General features: G+C 33.8%; 1 protein-coding gene across 1 annotated transcript in view; it reads right to left on the bottom strand.

Annotated features, from left to right (window-relative positions):
• The window catches only part of LOC134260031 (uncharacterized), an 89,865-nt gene extending 69,650 nt beyond the window's left edge, over window positions 1–20,215 (bottom strand). Inside the window, exons 1-10 of the mRNA XM_062742615.1 lie at window positions 20,156–20,215; window positions 19,474–19,518; window positions 14,559–14,621; window positions 12,775–12,861; window positions 10,636–10,713; window positions 10,431–10,502; window positions 10,190–10,339; window positions 8,835–9,001; window positions 8,419–8,544; window positions 7,250–7,374 (exon numbers count right to left, since the gene is read on the bottom strand). Of these exons, the coding sequence (XP_062598599.1) occupies window positions 7,267–7,374; window positions 8,419–8,544; window positions 8,835–9,001; window positions 10,190–10,339; window positions 10,431–10,502; window positions 10,636–10,713; window positions 12,775–12,861; window positions 14,559–14,621; window positions 19,474–19,518; window positions 20,156–20,189 (930 nt within the window). The 5' untranslated portion in view covers window positions 20,190–20,215 and the 3' untranslated portion in view covers window positions 7,250–7,266. The remainder of the gene's footprint in view (window positions 1–7,249; window positions 7,375–8,418; window positions 8,545–8,834; window positions 9,002–10,189; window positions 10,340–10,430; window positions 10,503–10,635; window positions 10,714–12,774; window positions 12,862–14,558; window positions 14,622–19,473; window positions 19,519–20,155) is intronic.
• Window positions 20,216–21,331: the final 1,116 nt, after the last annotated feature.

Here is a 21,331-nt window from a genome sequence, read left to right as displayed (position 1 = left end):
ACATGTAAATGTTTCATGGTTAATGCAATTAACTGGTGCAGATTGAGGACTGTAACGAACTATCTTGGATGTCACTGACAGCGCAAGGCAGTGCTGCTGTCCCAGAGAAGCTGATTTACAAAATCACACAAGCAATAAAATCCAGATTCAGTGATTTAGATGATATTCAATTCACGGAAATTTCAAATTTCAGCAAATGGCCTGCAGTGTTGAAGGGTTATTACTAATATGAATATATTGACCATTTTATTGTACCTTAAATTGAATAAAAATATTTCATTTTATTTTAGCAATTGTGATTTTATTCCCTTTTTAAATTAATTCTTCATTTACTCTTTCATAGAGAAGAGCCAGCAGGTAAATCAAATGCTTTAAAGTAACATAATTAATGTTGTATTTATCTTTTAGAATGCTTCATGTCAAACTTATGGGTTGCTTTGCGTGTATCCTTGTAATCTTTAACTATCACCTTCTGCTTCTTATTGACTTCCTTGCTGTAGTTACAGAAACAAACTAGAGGTACAGTCAGCAATGAGCTCACTAAATGATACCCCCGCCTCCCATATCATTATAATGGCAAAGTCCATGTTTTGCTGTGGTCGGGAAACCCAAATTATGTGTCCGATCAAAAAATAAAATAGGAGGTGCGCAATGGCAATATGTAATAAAGATTCTGTGAAAGTTTCATTAGATTTCACTCAGTGGTATAAGAGGAGTTGCGGATAAGAGATGGGTACCCCAAAGCGTAACAGACAGACGGACGGACGGCCATACCGATTACAGTAATACTATACCCTCCCACTTTTCAAGCGGAGGGTATAATAGTCACTTGGTGTAGGGGTTATCTCAATCATAAATAATGAATTCATCTATTTCATGAAAATGTCAACTTATAATGGCATTACAGATTATGGGAATGATCATATTGAGGAAGCCTCCAAATGATTTTCCCAGACACTGGAAAAGCAAGGGATACAGATAGATGACCCCAGTGGAATCTACTGAAAACATTAGAGCAGAAAAAGTATAGTGATCATTTAATATATAATATGTAAAAGTTAACTTTTAAAACAGATGTATATTCCAAGAATTTTATTTAAAAAATTCTTTACTATTTAAAGGTATAAAGACACCCGGACTCCATTGATAAACTTAATTGGATACATGTGTGGAATGCTTTCTCCAATAGAGGAGTTCAAGATGTTGTATCTTATTGACTTGTTGAGGACCTTATCTGCTACATCTGTTCCCAATGAATCTGCCTTCAACCAGATGAAGCTCAGAAAGACAAACCGCAGACAGCGCCTGTCCAATGCCCATCTAAACTAGAGGTACTGTGAGCAATGAGCTCATTAAATGATACCCCCGCCTCCTATATGAATATAATGGGAGTGACCATGTTTTGTTGTGGGAAACCCAAAATATGTGTCAGATCAAAAAGTAAAATAGGAGGTGCACAATGGCAATATGTAAGAAAGATTCTGTGAAAGTTTCATCAAATTTCATTCAGTTGTATGAGCAGAGTTGCGGATAAGAGATAGGTACCCCAAAGCGTAACAGACGGACGTACGGACATAACGATTACTATATACCCTCCCGCTTTTCAAGCGGGGGGTATAATGACTGCACGAACATTAAGGCAAACTCTGAGACTGTTGATCCTACTCCTGCCATTGATAACTGGATGGTAACAGACTGACATTTATAATTATAACATAATGCTTCTCTATTTGAATTTCTTGAATAAAAAACACATGAAAAGTAGTTACATGGATATTTAACATTAAACAATTTACAAATTGTTTTATTCATTTATGATTATGTTATTATTGTTTTAATAGATGGGTTCCAAGGGACCAAGTTACATTACAGGAGAAAGACCAAGGAGAAAGAAAGAAAGAACCAGACAATAGACAGGAGAGAGAAGAAATTGTACTGGTTGTAGAATTACAGGGAAGTGTAGAATCACAGAAAAGAGTAGAATCACATGGATCGAACTGTAGACACACTTTTGTTTGGGGATGGTAATGAAGTACTGACTGAAGTCAATGAGGCAACTGGAGGTAAGAATGAATTATTTTCAAATAGATATTTCATTGAGTACCTATAAAACTATATTTCAAAAGGAATTTTGTGAATATTAAACTTTATAGTGTGCCATGATTTTAAGTAAACAGATGTTACTGAAGCTGAGGACAGTGAATATGAAGAGGAACTCGAGAGTGAGACAGAGAGTGAAATGGAGCAAAATGAGGAAATGAATGACTTATTAATGACAAATATTATTCATGAAATTGAAAGTGAATGGATCTAATAAAAGTTTAACAGTGTTCGAATATTTTGATTGATTGATGCTTGTGAATTAAAATTCAATTTTACTTATTTTGTTGTTTTTAGCTCTACTGGTCAGAGACCAGAAGAGCTTATGCGATAGTAAGGTGTCCGTCGTCCGTCCGTCTGTCTGTAAACACTTTTTCAAAACGCTACTCCTCCTACAGTTTTGGTCTGATTTTAATATAATTTGGCACACAAGTAGATACATAAAATAGTGCATCGGTTTTTGATTTTGATGAACAGCGTTGTCATGGTTTCTAAAAATAGAAGTTTATTTGAAATTTCTTTAAAACGCTACTCCTCCAAAAGTTGTGGTCTGATTTCAATATAACTTGGCACACAAGTAGACTACACTTAGATACATAAAATAGTGCATCGGATTTAGATTTTGATTAACGATGTTGCCATGGTTACTAAGGATAGAATTTTCTGTGAAATTCCTTTAAAACGCTACTCCTTCTACAGTTTTGGTCTGATTTCAATATTACTTAGCACACAAGTAGACTACACTAAGATACATAGAATAGTGCATCTGTTTTTGACTTCGAAGAACAGTGTTGCCATGGTTACTAAAAATAGAAATGTCTGTGACATTCCTTTAAAACGCTACTCCTTCTACAGTTTTGGTCTGATGGCAATGGCTTCTTTTCTCATCCTTTGATATAAGTACAAACCAGTAGAGCTACAGTCTCGACAGAGACTTCTGGTTTACATTTGGTCCGGCAAATTTTTAGTGTGTCCTGTAGTTTTTTTTTTTTTATTTTTTTTTTACAATCTGTAGGACATTGTGTCCGACAAATCGTTTACCTCGTTCGCCAACTCTAACTTGTGTACATTAACATGTTATTGTTTTTGTTCACATCAGAGCGGGGGTATTATAAAGCATTGGCTTAAAGATTACTTGTTTTTATCTATAATGTGTACTCAGAAATTGACCCTTTATTTGGATTGTACAGTTATGTTTAAATTCTAAAAGCTCCAAAAAAGGAGAAATGTAGATAAGGCATGGATACCGACTGACAAACGTTTAAACTTACATGCTGTAATTTGAAACTTACAAATACAGGCAAGCAAAAAATACAAATTGCGTACCAATATTTTATAATTATTTTGTAGAAGATTTAAGAACTTGAATCAGAATAATCAAACATTTTTCTTTGTAAAATGTACTAAAGAAGTTTATTTTTCAGATTTCAATGTTCTCTGATAAGTTCGTTTGTACCCTAATAAAAATACTATAGTTAACTATAGTTTACTATAGTTAACTATATTTAACTATAGTTGTAACTTTGACACTTTGATTTACTTATGTGATCACATTGACACTTTGAAAAACTTTGGCGAAAACTTTGATACTTTGAAAAACTTTGTCGAAAACTTGAACACTTTGAGAAACTTTGTCGAAAACTTTGACACTTTGGAAAACTTAGGCGAAAACTTTGACACTTTGGAAAACTTTGTGGAAAACTTGAACACTTTGAGAAACTCTGTCGAAAACTTTGACACTTTGAAAAACTTTGGCGAAAACTTTGACACTTTGGAAAACTTTGTGGAAAACTTGAACACTTTGAGAAACTCTGTCGAAAACTTTGACACTTTGAAAAACTTTGGCGAAAACTTGAACACTTTGAGAAACTTTGTCGAAAACTTTGACACTTTGAAAAACTTTGGCGAAAACTTTGACACTTTGGAAAACTTTGGCGAAAACTGAGAGATTTGGAAAACTTTGACATTTTGAAAAACTTTGTCAAAATCTTTAACACTTTGAAAAACTTTATCGAAAACTTTGACACTTTAAAAATTTTTGTCGAAAACTTTGACACTTTGAAAAACTTTGGCGAAAACTTTGACACTTTGAAAAACTTTGGCAAAAACTGTGACACTTTGAAAAACATGGCGAAAACTTTGACACTTTGAAAAACTTTGGCAAAAACTGTGACACTTTGAAAAACTTTGGCGAAAACTTTGACACTTTGATTTACTATAGTTAACTATAGTAAACTATAGTTAATTATAGTTTTTTTTTTGTTAGGGTAGATCTCTTTCTTTTTCTCCTTCTCCCCGGTTTCTCTCACATACCCTCGCGTCCTCTTTTGCCTATCTGAATCAGATATCCTCTGGATCAACATTTTCCTTATATGGTGTTAATATCCACATTTCAAAGACGACCTGACTGACATTGTTCCGATGAGCTCTTTGATCCGGGGTGCGAAAATCAAGTCGATCTACACTGAAGAAAACCTCCTGCATGACCTACTGCCATTTACCAACCTCTGTTGATATTTCAAAGAAATCCTGGCATACGGTTGGTTCAAGTATGTCACGTGAAGGTTCATAGTCATTTGAAAACCAATACAATTTCGATATGATAAAATGAAAAAAATTACAGATCATTTCTCAAATCCATATGCTAGTACTGATATTTGAACAAAAAAGTTTTAGGTTTTTCGTGTTACGTGTATACCGTATTAGAGTCATTGAAAGCCTTACTTAGAGTAAATCTGAGTCCTGTGTAATTAATATATCCCCCGCTTGAAAAGTGGCAGGGTATACTGTAATCGGCATGTCCGTCCGTCCGTCTGTACGTCCGTCTGTTACGCTTTAGGGTACCCATCTCTTATCCGCTACTCCTCTTATACCACTGAGTGAAATTTAATGAAACTTTCACAGAATCTTTATTACATGCATGGATCCGTTGTGCACCTCCTATTTTACTTTTTGATCCGACACATCTTTTGGGTTTCCCGGCCACAGCATAAGAGAATTTGTCATCAGTTATAACCATATGGGAAGCGGGGAATATCATTTAGTGAGCTCATTGCTCACAGTACCTCTAGTTTGTTTTCTAAATTTAATGTACATTAATTAATTTTAAAAAAGGGTTCGATACAACCAGTTGCTGATATAAAATACATAGAACGCACTAATTGATACAAAAGGTTGGATTTTCCAAGCCTTTATACATGTACTCGGATATATGTATATATAATGGAATTCGAGAATTTTCTAAAATAATTAGACTGATTTAGTGTTCATTGGGATCGGATTGTGTAATTGGAGATCTCAAATTAGAAATCGAGATCTCGAATTAATAATCTGTGAAAAAGAGATATCGAATTACAAATCGAGGGAACGAATTAGTAAACTGTGAAGACGATCCCGAATTATAAATCGAGGGCACGAATTGATAATTTGTCGGAACGGATTGTGTAATTCGATTTGTTAAATACAAAGCACAGTTCAATAGTAGTTGGTTTATAATTTTAATACCAGTGCTGAGTAGTAAAATATCCCTAATCCAAGCTCTTGAAATAAGGGAGTTAGACGCTATTTTCCACTGACGTAGGGCCATAAAGCATCACCCTTATCCGAAATAGTCTTGGATATGAATATATGATTCTTAAGTCTATATGTTTTATGCTTATGAAATTAATCATATATATTATTAAAACATGATGTTTCAGTTGTAAAGCACTTGGAAATTGCTGAAATAAAATAAGCATTTTTGTCTTTTTTGTCTATAAACATAAGTTCCCCCCGTGAAACACAAAAAAGCTTTGGTGTGAATTTGTGAAATGACAGTTCATATTACCCGTAAAAAGATTATTTTTGTGTCACGGGGGAAAGATATTTTAAGAAAATATATTCCGTTTTCCATTGACTTCTACAGTGAAAAACGTGTTTTACAAAAATTTTAGAGTTATCTCTCGTTGTTTTCCCAAATAAGTAATGTATTATGAAAATTCATGTAAATATAAATATTAAAAATCATTCGAATATCTTAACTTTTGAAAATTGACTTGGAGGTAGACGGGAGAACAACACTAACGTTCGCAGTTTTTTATTAGTGAATGTTTTAATGTTGGGATTTATATGCCTAGACGGTAAACAATGAAGAAATAATAGTGACAGAGAATTAATAAAACTGAATGACTAATTGAACAGTTGGAGCTAGGACTTTCATACTTCGCACGTGTACTCATCGTGATAAGACCTTGAATGGTTATACAGCTTTTTGATTTTGACCTGAGCATTTGACCGATTTTTTTTTTACAAACATTAACCTTGGTCATAACTTTTGAACAACTAGAACTAGGGCTTTCATATTTATAACCCCCGCTTGAAAAGCGGGAGGGTATATTGTAATCGGTATGTCCGTCCGTCTGTCTGTTACGCTTTGTGGTACCCATCTCTTATCCTCAACTCCTCTCATACCACTGAGGGAAATTTAATTAAACTTTCACAGAATCTTTATTACATATTGCCATTGTTCACCTTCTATTTAACTTTTTGATCTGACATATATTTTGGATTTTCCAGAGCAAAACATGGACACTGCCATTATATTCATATGGGAGGCGGGGGGGATCATTTAGTGAGCTCATTGCTCACAGTACCTCTAGTTTCATAGGTGTTTTCCTTTTAAAAAGACCTCCCTTACACTTTTGACCTTGACCTTTGAAGTTAGCCTTGTTTGAGGAAATTCAACCCTCTCCATACCCGGTAAGCTGCAATACGGTGGCATCATTGTTTTACAAACACATCTTGTTTATGCAAGTATTGATCCTAATAATAGAGTTTTGAGTGGATCTGGAATATTAACCGATTAAATTTTAATTTGTTTATTTTAGAATTACAACTTTTTTAATTTTTAAGAGTAATCAGATTACACTTGCTGGCAAGGAAACTAGAAATGATTAATTTATAATTTTTAATACCTTTGTTCTCTTTACATGCTTACTCAAGGTCACATTTCTTATCTTTCGCATTGGTCGTTCGTAAAATGACTTTTGAGATCAACGACTTGGCCCAGAAAGTCACTTCGACACTCAGTTTAATAAAAGGCATACGACTCCTGATATTTAGCCCCTGAAATGGTTGTCAAAACGTTACTAATACAAAATAATTAGGTAACTTGTTCTTCATTTTAGATCACCAGTTTACAGTGTAGTAGTTGTTAGCGTTCTCGCGTCCTTGGCTCCCAGCACCAGTATGGATGTTAAATATAAGAGGACCGTGTCCACAAACTTGAACAGACATCTGTAAAGTAAAGGTGAAGGCCTGAAGAGGTTAGATAAGATGCTATATAGTTTTACTCCTACATGAAAAGTGCAGTACGTGTAACTGCGCAAGCATATGATAAGAACTGCAATACTACATGTATGTCCTACATGTCTGATAGCAACATTTTAAAATTGACGTGCCCTACTGGTCAAACCAGGGACGGCTATAGGTTTCCATTCCCTTTAGGTGCCCGACTATTAAATTTGGTTCTCTAGGGCTAGATGTATTTAATTTTTGATATGTGTGTCTACAAGAATGAGTTACATGCCCAGGAAAGTTATGATTAGGGATTTAAAACCTTGTAATTCAATAGGATAAAATGGCAAAACTCCATTATTTGAACATTCATTTCCATGCAAAAAAGTATCAAGTTGTTACTCTCCGCATATGATTAATTTCAAAATGGCCATAAATTGTATTTAAGGATTGGATGGTCACTTTATGGATTGAAAGTTTGGAAGAAATCCAGAACCATGACAACTGAGTTCTATTGTGTTTTTAGTTCATTCCATTTCTATCACATAAATGACCTCAATCTAAAGGTCGCGTAGTAAGACCTTGACTTCGGGAGATAAAATCTTTGATCATGAATTATTCTTGGCTTGTAAAATCATTAAACTATCTTTCAAGTATTTTTTCACGAGTTGATAAAACATGTTTGTATATAATATATATCATAGGTTTGATTAAAGGAAATATGTTTGCAGAAGCGCAGTAGTATGCACAGTGTAAAGCCATAAATAACCTATTAAGTGATGATACTAAAATCAATATAAATTTTAGAAAGGTAAATTAAACACACAAAAGCAGGTTACAATAACAAAATAAACAAGAGCACCACAAGGCGGAACATCCCTTTGAAAAGAGTACTGGTATATCTTTAACGCGAGGCAGCATTTGACATCGTTTTGGATGCAAATTGCATTACTTCCGTTTCAAACAGAATCCCCTCAACAAAAAAATGCATTATTATATACCTTACAAATTTGTTGCCAGAGATTAATCATAATGACATGATACCTGGAATCCGTCAGATGTACATTTAATAAAAACACCGGACATGGCAGATCCATCCATAGGATACATCCCAAACACAAATGTAGATACTGGGGTGTACTTCGGAATTCTCTGACAATTTTGCATTACCTGTTTAAGATTCAGAATAGTTTTTGTTTGAGTAAAGATATGCTGTACAGGAATCTGAGCTAGTAGGTTTTTTTTTTGGTCATTTAAAGTTTTTACAGTCATTGACATAAAATAATTTCCTTCAAGTCTTCCAACACCGTATTGATATATATATATATTTGAACTTTAAGTGTTTTAAATAAATTGGAACTGTTCTTGTTTGAATAACTGGTAATTATAAATGCACTATATATACATGTTTAGATGTGGAATTAATTTCAATTTTAAACTTCATATGAAAGTATACTTGCATTGTATCCTTTGGACCAGGTTGCTGGGGCCGCTGAATGACACGTTTTTAGCACTAGAGCCTCTGATTGGCTTTGTGTACCGTCAGTACACAAACCAGCTTCTGGATGAATGACCGTTTTTCCAATTGCCACAGTTTGGACAAATTCTAATCCGTTACATGTATGAGCTACACCATACAGAAAAACATTATATTTATGTGTATCTTTGGAATGAGTTTCACAGTGCAAAAGTAAAGAATTATATTTTGTTTATCAAGAGATTAACATACTTTCTACACTTCTCCCTACCTCTTAAATATCTCCTTAATTATCTGAATATTGTTTTACGTCCCATTCGAGAATTTTTCACTCAAATAGAGGTATTGTAATACGATGAAGGACTTTTAAGACCTTTACTCAGCATTCAAGGTCATTGAACAGCGAGAGGTCTATATTTTGCTTTTTACGATGGTCTCGAGTTCCACTCATGAGTTCCACTCCAAGTGTTGGAGGAAACGTGATTAATACCTATGTTAACGTTATAGTTTTGACTCGGCGCGGTACACGAAAATCGAACCAGGGCCTCCCTCCCGACCACGGAGCAAGCGCCCTACCACTAGGCTACCGTGACCTCTTCTAAAAATTCAATTTCAGAAACCTGGTTCAATTTTTTTTTCTGTCCTGCTTAAAAGCCAAAACGTGACTTTTCCTTTTTAAATCGACCAATTCCAGAATGTAGTGAAAGTTGCGATTCTACATTTAGAGACGGTAAGCGTCGGTATGATAAAGAATGACCCGGCCCCGAGTTCCAAATTTGAAGCCCTTCATAAGATGCAAGCGTAGTAAAATTTCTCGCAAGGAACATAAAAGCAATCAGTTTATTATTAATCTTCAGCTGTGAGGATGATTTAATAAGTTGAATGTTTATCCCATTATTTTCTTGAAAGAAGTAAAAATACAAACGCTTATAAAAGACCTCTTTCTGTAAAACAAACAAAACTATCCTGGATGTTCTATTTAGACTTAAGGAGGCTGCGGGGGGGGGGGGGGGGGTCAACAAAAACACCAAAAATAGACCACCAGATTTAACTGATTTTTTTAGAAATGGTATCTTAAGCTGTCAACTTTCATTTGGCAAAAAAAAAAAATCATACATTTTAGTTTTAAAATTTGATCATTTTTGTATATCTTTACATGGAGCTCTTCTTTTAAAGGAGATCGAAATAGTCTGAAAATGGCTGCCACCCCCAGCCTCTTTAAGCTCTAGAAATTCTTACAGTGTAATTCAAATATTTTTCAGAGTGTTCTACTCAGTTCGTATTTAAAATCTTAAGTATGACTACAGTAACGACAAAAATTTATATCAGTATTCTTACAGACATTAAGTGGTGGCACTGTGGTTGTTGTAGGTGTCGTTGTTGTTGTAACTGGTATCGTAGTGGGTGTACTGGGGGCAGGAGCTGTTGTATGATGTGGGACATGCGGTGCCTGTGTGGTTTTCCCAAGATGTGGCAGACCAAGAATCTCTTCAAAGTTATTCAATAACAATAATTTATTTTTATAAAAAAAATCAATTTGAAAAAATATACAAATAAAGTAGTAGTGGATTTGAATTACCTTCAATCTTGTAGAGAATTTCCGAAATACAAGTATTATCCAGATGCTCCAAATCATGTACGAGATGCTCCACTAGATGTATGTACAAAAGACAATGTAATATGTTTTATGTTTGCTATTTATGCATAAATCAGTTGTTTGACAATTAAGTCTTAAAAGATTATATACTTAGATAGTAAAATCTTGTATGAAAGCTTGCACTTACTTTCTTTTCGAAGTTTGTCTATTTCATGTTTTTGGTGATCATCATGGTGTCCGTGCGCACGTTTTTGGAGCACTTCCCCTTGGAGACAAAATAACTTTTTTATTGATTTTTTTTTAAATATATCAATGAAAACTTAAAAAGTGCTTTTCGACTAGGTAATAAATTTATCAAAATAAAAAGGTAAGCGTTAAATATTCTTAACACTTACAGTCTAAGTTAATAAATCAGCATACATGTATAAGGTTATAAGACAACAAGACAGTGACATATTCACTTAAATGTAAGTGAAAGTATCAGGACTTATAGATTAGACCGTAAATAGTCGGATGATATGAATTATTTCTGCAAAAAACCCCAATGCCCTGAAAAGGTCTACATTTGAAACCCTCCGCAGACTGCATATAGTGAAGTGTCTAAATTAATGAAAAATCCTCAAACAAGGCGTTTACTAAATCATTTAGATTTATCAACGACGTTTACTAATTTTTTGGGATTTGAACTATGTTCAATCTCCCATGGTCGTCACGCATTTAACATGCGCAGTAATTTGTGTTGATTATATAGAGCCGAAAGTGAGGCTACTGTGTCGACCGATTTACTCCTATGATATTCAACAGAAAACATGCATAAACATCCGCCACAAATAGTTCATGTCATTTTCTCCTGAATTGATGTAATTTTCATAATTTGAAATGTAAATATTTATAATGATAAAGTAATCTTATTTTGAATATTAGATTTCGTTCAAAGTAAAACTAAATTATAAAGAACCTCAAAAGTTTTTCGTAATGGAACTCCTTTTTTAGTGTAGCGTCATACACTGAAAGAGATACGAAGGACAACTCTACATACTGACGGCGAGCGGTAAATCTAATCTTCCCGACGCCCTACGGTCCCGGATTTTTAGCAATTTGTTTTTTACGGGTGCACAGAATTTATCCAAACTTTTCATGAACATTTTCTTGGTTTAAATGAATTCATTAATGTATAAAAACTTGAGGAAACATGCGCATTTATTACTAAATCAGCAGTATCACCTGACAAAAGCGGTAAATGTAGTACTCTGTTATAAATGTTAAAACCAAAAACGGACACCGAAGTTTTCGTGAAATCGCGATTAAAAACAACAAAATGAAGTATATTTTTTTTTAATAAAAGGAAAACCTCATTTACATACCAGATAATTTGTACGCACACAAACTCTCACATATACCACTGTTTTTATGTTTGGTCATTAAATATTTGTTTTTAACTTGGTATTGCTTTTTTCTTCACAATATTAAAAAAGATTAAGTTCTGACATACTCCATGTATAATTTTCGTGTAATTGAAATACATTTATATTCACAGAGAAGTTTTATATAACAAATCTGTTAGCTCTTAAAACTAGATGCTGTGTGAAAATCCACATTTTATCAACATTGATATTATTCCTGCGAAACTGAAATTTTCATAAAACATGGGTAAAGGTGCCAAGGAAAAATATATTACAAATTTGAAGATGTGAGCAGTGAATTATATAAATGATCAACCGCCTCTAAGATGAATATAATGACAGTGTCCATGTTTTGCAATGGGAAACCCAAAATATGTGTAGGATGAAAAAGTAATAGAAGGTGCACAACGGCGATATGTAATAAAGATTCTATGAAAATTTCGTTCAGTGGTGTAAGAGGAGTTGCGGATAAGAGATGGGTATACCTAAAGCGTAATAAACAGATGGACAGAAATCCCGATTAATAAATACCCTCCCGCTTTTCAAGCAGGGGGTATAAAAAAGGACTAATGTAGGTAGGCAAGCATTAGAGGCCATGCATTTTTGGCTATTCAATGTCTTTGAATATCTTTCTCGATCAAGACTGTTCTAACTCAAAAAATGTGAAACAGATGTCTGTATTTGAAAATACAGACATAATAATAATAATTAATACATGTAATATTGTTCACTCACCTAACCTCCCGATCAAAGATTTTATTTTACACCATGTTTAACTCCCATGAGTGCTTTCAGTACTTTGATTTCATAGCATTTGCCCTTATCTATACAAGTCATCAAAATAACTAGTCTTGTGCAAAATATGTTCCGATATATATCTTATATGTAAAATTGGGTGAAGGGTGACCCGGTTGTATACTTACGTCTGTGGTGATGCTGATGATGTAAATGGTGAGGATGCCGTCCTAGGTCTACCATATACATGTCAGGATATATATAGTGTTCTAAAACTAATTAACAAAAAAGTATTTATTCAATGGGTACATATATACACTTGAGCAAATTAAGTATGATTATATCCAAAATGCAATAAATAGATAAAATATGCATTGCGAAATCTAATAGGAGGTAAAAGGGAAAAGATCGAGGAAGTCCAGAATCTGTCTAAGCATGGTTGCATGTTAGGGCGCCTAGACGTGTCAACAAAAACATGCGGTCCATAATCAATTTACAGGAGGACTTTTTACATCTAATTTAAGGAAAAAAACTATCTTCTATTTTGGTATTTGCGACCGTTAATGCTTGATTTAAAGGTCGAAAACTGAGTTTTACGCGTCGCCGGTAAAACGGATGTTTACGACCGTTCTATCAGCATTAACTTTCCCAAATACCAAATTAGAAGAAATCAATTCCCATTCTAATGCAATCTAAGCATTTTGTTTGTTGTAATAACCCCCTTTTATTTGCGGGGATAGAGGAATCACCCTGTCCATCTGTGCGAACTTGTCCGGTCTATATCTTTCTTACGGAGGAACATTAGAATCTACTACTTCACACTAAGATTGCTTATGACCTAAGGCTGTGTCATGACCTTGACCAAAGGTCATTTGGAGAGGTTCAAGGTCACAGGAAGAAAAATTTAATAATTTGTGTCCGGTCCATATCTTTCTCATGGACAAACTTGGTAAATTCTCATTTGACACAAAGATTTCTCATGACCTAAGATTGTGTCATGACCTTGACCCAAGGTCATTTGGGGAAAATCAAGGTCACTGGAAGAAAAATTTCCTAATTCGTGTCGGCCAATCTTTCTTATGGATAAACTTGGTAAGTTCCCATTTGACATAGATTCCTCATGACCTAAGGGTGTGTCATGACCTTGACCTTGACCTAAGGTCATTTTAAAAAGTTCAAAGTCACTGAAGGAAAAAAATTCATAATTCATGTCTGGTCCATATCTTTCTTATGGATAAACTTTGTGTAAACTTTTTTTACACAAAGATTGCTTATGATCTGAGGATGTGTCTTGACTTAGCCAAGGTCATTTGTGCAACTTCAAGGACACTGACAGAAACAAAAAAATTACAATTCATGTCCGGTCATCTTATGGATAAACGTTGAGAGTTCCCATTTTACAAAAAGATTGCTTTGTACCTTAAGGTGTGTTATGACTGAACCAAGGTCATTAATGAAAGGTCACTGACAGAAAAAGTTCATAATTCGTGTTTGGTCTGTTTCTTTAGAATTTATTTTTAATTAGGCTGCACCTTCGTTTAATTAAAAAAAATATAAGCAATGTTATTTGCACTAAAAATGTTTTAGCATTTCTCTCTTCTCTTTGATCTATAAAATAATCATGATTTGGCACCTTCTCTGAAAAAACCAGCGGGGGTATTTCGTTTTGGACAGTTCTAGTTTACGTCTTATTTTACTGAAGTTTTGTTATAAGGAATACGTCATGGAGCCTTGTGTCCAGTAGATACTGGCGCGAGCAATATCTTGCTACTGAATGCTTGCAGCCATCCAACGGCAAGTGGTGCTGTTTTCATAGAAGTGAAAAATTTTCGAGAGGGATTTTAAACAATAAACAAATACACAGAACATGAAATCACTTGTTCAAGTTGAATAAATATTTGTAATTATACGAACATGTCTTTTTTAACATCTTCAAACTAAATTGAATCTTTATAGTAAACCTGGTTCCTACCTGTTTGCAGGAGATTCAGGTCAGGATGATGTCTGAAATAGTCCTCAATTTTGTGGATTATTTCTGCAAAAAATGCTTACATTTAACAGATTATAGCTATATGCAAGAACTTAAATTTAGAAGAATGTCAATGTTTATTAGTTAATGTAATATAAAAAATTCTAAAATTGACATCACACCAGAGGTATAACATTTATAAATTTAGACCAATCTGAAAATAAAACTTACTCAAAAGCTTGAGATTTTAATTAATTTTCATTTGTTTCATTACGTTTAATGATGTCATAATAATTACTAGTATATTTGTAGGGAATTATATAAGGTACTCCGATCCTCAGGTTCTGAAAAAATCAAGCATTGACTAATTGAAAATGCTCACAAAAGTGTCCCTAAATTTTCAAAGTTACGTGTTTATACCAATGATAATTCTTCAAACTTCATCTTCAAAATTAATCATATTATATAGAGAAAATTAGTAAATCTAAAATATATTTTCAAGAATTTAGAATAAAAACACCTGCTATGTATTTTCCAATTCAATTTTGATTAATAAACACATTTAAAAAAAATCATAGGCATCCAGGATTTTGAAGAAATTCCAGTTTTTATACATATTATGTACCTTAATTTCTTTTATTTACTTCAATCATTTTACAATGCATAGTTTATAATGATTCTCCTGCCACTGCAAGCACCATATATCACTTTTAATTTCATATCATTTTAATAAAAATTGGTATCTATGGTTAGATTAAAATGAACATCAATTTCTTGATATATTTAATTTTGAAATGCTTTTATGGGGTAAACCAGAAGTCTCTGTTGAGACTGTAGCTCTACTGGTTTGTACTTATCAAAAACCATTGCACTATTTTATGTATCTTTGTGTAGTCTACTTGTGTGCCAACTTATTTTGAAATCAAACTAAAACTGTAGAAAGAGTAGTGTTTTAAAGGAATTTCACAGAAAATTCTATTTTTAGTAACCATGGTAACACCGTTCATTGAAATCAAAAATCGATGCACTATTCTATGTATCTTAGTGTAGTCTACTTGTGTGCCAAGTTATATTGAAATCAGACCAAAACTGTAGAAGGAGTAGCGTTTTAAAGGAATTTCACAGAAAATTCTATTTTTAGTAACCATGGCAACACCGTTCATCGAAATTAAAAACCGATGCATTATTCTATGTATCTTAGTGTAGTCTACTTGTGTGCCATGTTATATTGAAATCAGACCAAAACTGTAGAAGGAGTAATTTTTTAAAGGAATTTCAAAGAGAATTCTATTTTTAGTAACCAAGGCAACACCGTTCACCAGAATCAAAAACCGATGCACTATTCTATGCATCTTAGTGTAGTCTACTTGTGTGCCAAGTTATATTGAAATCAGACTAAAATTGTAGGAGGAGTAGCGTTTTGAAAAATTGTTTACAGACAGACGGACAGACAGACAGACGGACGGACGCCGGACGCATTACTATCGCATAAGCTCTTCTGGTCCCTGACCAGTAGAGCTAAAAATTGACTTTTAATTAGACTTATCTGAGAACTTCAAAGAACCTTGAAGAACATGGAGAGGTAAATAATGAAAATTGTTGCATGAAACGATCTAATTTTCAAGCTTCATTTTGAGACTTTTTGAATTTAAATATTAATAAAATAAAGAGTTGCCTGCCTGGCTGAGGATCGGAGTCCCTTAAGTTACTAGATACATTTAAAGCCCGTGTGTTTAGTTTTTAGCTCTACTGGTCAGAGATTTTTCAAAACGCTACTCCTCCTACAGTTTTGATTTGATTTCAATATAACTTGGCACATAAGTAGACTACACTACGATATATAATTTAGTGCATCGGTATTTGATTTCGATGAACGGTGTTGCCAGGGTTACTAAAAATAGAAATTGCTGTGAAATTCCTTTAAAATGCTACTCCTCCGACAGTTTTGGTCTGATTTCAATATAACTTGGCACACAAGTAGATTACACTAAGATACATAATTCTGTGCATCGGTTTTTGATTTCGATGAACGGTGTTGCCATGGTTACTAAAAACAGAAATTTCTATGAAATTCTTTCAAAACGCTACTTCTTCTACAGTGTTAGCCTGATTTCAGTATTATTTGGCACACAAGTAGACTACACTAAGATATATAAAATTGTGCATCGGTTTTTGATTTCGATGAACAGTGTTGCTTTGGTTACTAAAAATAGAATTTTCTGTGAATTTTCTTCAAAACGTTACTTCTCCTACAGTTTTGGCCTGATTTCAATATAACTTGGCACACAAGTAGACTACACTAGGAAAGATAAAAAGGTGCATCGGTTTTTGATTTCGATGAACGGTGTTGCCATGGTTACTAAAAATAGAAATGTCTGTGAAAAACTTTCAAAATGCTACTCCTTCTACAGTTTTGGTTTGATTTCAATATAACTTGGCACACAAGTAGACTTTACTAAGATACATAAAATAGTGCATCGGTTTTTGATTTCGATGAACGGTGTTGCCAATATTATTTCTGTGAAAATTCTTTAAAACGCTACTCCCTCCTCAGTTTTTGTCTGATTTCAATATAACTTGGCACACAAGTAGACTACACTGTGATACATACTAGTAATTTATTGCAGCAGCTTTTGATTTCGATGAACAGTGTTGCCATTGTTACTAAATTTAGAAATGTCTCTCGAATTCCTTTAAAATGCTACTCCTTCTACAGATTTGGTCTGATGGCAATGGCTTCTTTTCTAATCCTTTGTTAGAAGTACAAACCAGTAGAGCTACAGTCCCGACAGAGACTTCTGATTTTTTTTTTACTTTTTACCACTTACCAACCCTCTTCAAACTCAACTGGCGCTTTACTTGAGTAATACATGTTTATTCTTAAAAATTTTGAACACACTATGGTATAAAATAATGCGACGAACAATTTTTGTATGATCGATAGTTCATGTAATGACAGGACCACTTTCATAACCATACACCTGGTGATGGACAAGGTGAAATTGAGTTCGTGTTTCGAAAAAAGAAATAATTGAAAATTATGCCGTTTTTTTAGCTCTACTGGTCAGAGACCAGAAGAGCTTATGCGATAGTAATGCGTCCGGCATCCGTCCGTCTGTCTGTCTGTCTGTCCGTCTGTCTGTAAACAATTTTTCAAAATGCTACTTCTCCTACAATTTTAGTCTGATTTCAATATAACTTGGCACACAAGTAGACTACACTAAGATACATAGAATAGTGCATCGGTTTTTGATTTCGATGAACGGTGTTGCCATGGTTACTAAAAATAGAATTTTCTGTGAAATTTCTTTAAAACGCTACTTCTTCTAGAGTTTTGGTCTGATTTCAGTATAACTTGGCACACAAGTAGACTACACTAAGATACATAGAATAGTGCATCGGTTTTTGATTTCGGTGAACGGTGTTGCCATGGTTACTAAAAATAGAATTTTCTGAGATATTCCTTTAAAACGCTACTCCTTCTACAGTTTTGGTCTGATTTCAATATAACTTGGCACAAAAGTAGACTACACTACGATACATAGAATAGTGCATCGGTTTTTGATTTTCGATGAACGGTGTTGCCATGGTTACTAAAAATAGCATTTTCTGTGAAATTCCTTAAAAACGCTACTCCTTCTACAGTTTTTGTTCTGATTTCAGTATAACTTAGTACACAAGTAGACTACACTAAGATACATAGAATAGTGCATCGGTTTTTGATTTCGGTGAACGGTGTTGCCATGGTTACAAAAAATAGAATTTTCTGTGAAATTCCTTTAAAACGCTACTCCTTCTAAAGTTTTGGTCTGATTTCAATATAACTTGGCACACAAGTAGAGTACACTAAGATACATAGAATAGTGCATCGGTTTTTGATTTCGGTGAACGGTGTTGCCATGGTTACTAAAAATGGAATTCTCTGTGAAATTCCTTTAAAACACTACTCCTTCTACAGTTTTGGTCTGATTTCAAAATAAGTTGGCACACAAGTAGACTACACAAAGATACATAATATAGTGCAATGGTTTGATAAGTACAAACCAGTAGAGCTACAGTCTCGACAGAGACTTCTGGTTTTATTTAGGTTCTAGTGGTTCGGTTTAAAGAGATGTGGACATATGAAGCCTTCTCAGCAAACTCTCTTATTAGAATTATATAGTCGGATAATGTCTGTTTCTAAGTACACACATGTGTATAGATGTACATAATAAATAGTCACCATCACAAAGATCATCTTATGAAAAAAATCTAAATGACGTTCCGATTAATCGATTATCAAATCGAAAAGGCCCCGATAATAGATAATCAATTATAATTTTTATTATTGATTTATCAAAATATAGTTCAAAGCAAATTATTCTAAATTTATGAATTCTTCATTCAATCTGCTATGAATGTAACTAAATTCTTAGTATTTTTAATGAATGAATCAAATAATACAAAATGCATCAAAAGTGCAATATAGAAGCCCTTTCTCACTTAAGAGTTTTTTCATCTTGTTTTTTATTTTAAATGAACAAATTTAATACTTGAAATCAATCGATTAAAGTGCATCCGATTATTTTGATAAGCGATTATGAAAAAAAAAATTCTGATTTCCCATCACTAGAAAATCTGAAATTTTATTTGGTAGTAGAGACCTTGAAACTTTTTTTTTCATATCATTTTGGATCATCTCTCGGCTAATCACGAAAGTCAGTTCTATTTGTTGAAATTTTTGTTCAGTACTGGCGTATATGTAATGGTACTCACACGTACATACAATATAAATTTTTAAAATCTTAATATCAACAATAATTACTCTTGATGTGATGTTTTTATAAACACTACAGACACATGTAACGTTATTTAACACTTAGTTATCGCAATATATCCCGTGATAAAAATTACATGACATGAACATAATTGGACTTACCATCCCTTTTTTCGGGGTGATCGCAGTGTTGACAACTCACGACAGCTGGAAGTAAAAAGAAGATTTATTCTTAACACTAAATATCACCAGACATTGCATGCAGAGGCTGAATCCTGGAATATAAAGGATTCTATTTCCACAGAAAATTTTTATTCATTTTTTTCCTTTATTTTAAAAATTTTTATGAAATCACGTATTTTTCATTTGTTGACCTTGACGTGCTTGATTACAGATGGTGTCACTTAGTATGTTTCATTGACCCTCTGGAAAAGAGAGGTAACTCTTAGGATACTTCAATAAAATAATCAAGTTTATAGACGATATTTCGGTCTGCTTGATTGTACCTGCCAAGGTATGATGAATGATTTTCATTTGATTATGAATAAGATTTCTTCAGAAAATCACGAGCGTTGAAGAAAACTCTGATCAGAAGGATCGTGAGCCGTAAGGTGTAACCATTGGTTCTAGACAAAATTCCGAACTCGTGTTGTATGTAAAAAACAAGAACCATGCGATTTCCTGTGTTATTTTCCACTGTGTTAAGAAAATAAGTAGAAATAAAACACCAGGTTTTAACGTTTTGTTAACGATTAAATACTTAATTGATCCTTTTGAAGGTACCAATTAAAAAAGGAGTAGGATTCATTTCGAGTTGTATCAATACAAAATACGGTTTACTTGCCAAAAACTGCAATAATCCACAGAAATGATATCATCTCGGCAAAGCTAGCAAAGACAGAATGATAAGGCTATACAATATACATATCATATAGGTCACGTGATTAGTGTTTAAATTTTGATTTTACTGACAGGAGTTCAGTGTAATAAAAGTTGACGGTAAACTTATGAATACATGTACATATGTACAAACTTAAGTTTCTTTGAATAATATCAACTATCTAGAGAAAACCCATCCACATGGAAAAACAAACGCAAGAATTATGTTTCAAAATTCAACAGAATGAGAGACATCAGTCATCCGAATGGAACAGAATCAGCTATAGGAACGTTCAATAAGTAGATCACTGATCAACATACGGTCTATAAAGACCAGAAGTCTTTGTCGAGATTGTAGCTCTACTGGTTTGTACTTATAATAAAGGAAAAGAAAAGTAGCAGTTGGGACATAAAACTTTCCAAATGCAATAAATAGAATAATGATGTTTGATTAAGTCTCTTTGTGTGGCAAGATTGCGATAAGAATACAACTGTAAGAGTAGCTTGTAATAAAATTTTACAGAATTTTCAATTTTAGTTACCATGGCAACATTGTTCATCAAAAACACAAAACTGATAATTATGCATCACTGTGCAGTCTACTTGCATACCAGACTAGTGCTAATTGTAACGGGGACCGTTACAGATGTTCCCCAAACGCTCCCCAACTCCCTTTTGGTGCCATATCCCCTGTAAGCTTCATTAAATAAGACAAACTCTATGCATTTGAGACTTTTACAATGTTTACCCAAAAGTGTACCAAGTTCATTCAAATTTTAGCATTGCACGCGTGCGCGTGTGAATGCATGTGCGTAATGACCATATCATATTGTCTACACAATCTATATATTTTAATATACTAAATATTAAAGTATCTAATCCAAAAGTATTAAAAAACAAGAGGCCCAGGGGCCACATCGCTCACCTGAGCAATTGGCTAGGAAAAAACACAGATCAGATCAGAACTGAAAGTAAACTGGGTGGGGGGGGGGGGGGCTTGAATTTTACAACCCCCCCTAGGGGGTCATGATTTGAACAAACTTGAATCTACACTACCTGAGGATGATTCCCAATAAATATAACAAAGCCTGGCTTTGAAGTACTTGAAAAGAAGATTTTAAAAGGTTTCCCTATGATCCTA

This window comes from Saccostrea cucullata, unplaced genomic scaffold (assembly GCF_032062105.1).
Source record: "Saccostrea cucullata isolate Sc308-1 unplaced genomic scaffold, CSIRO_AGI_Scuc_v1 ctg1160, whole genome shotgun sequence".
NCBI classification, from domain to species: domain Eukaryota; kingdom Metazoa; phylum Mollusca; class Bivalvia; order Ostreida; family Ostreidae; genus Saccostrea; species Saccostrea cuccullata.
This window is presented reverse-complemented; position numbering and strand designations above follow the sequence as displayed.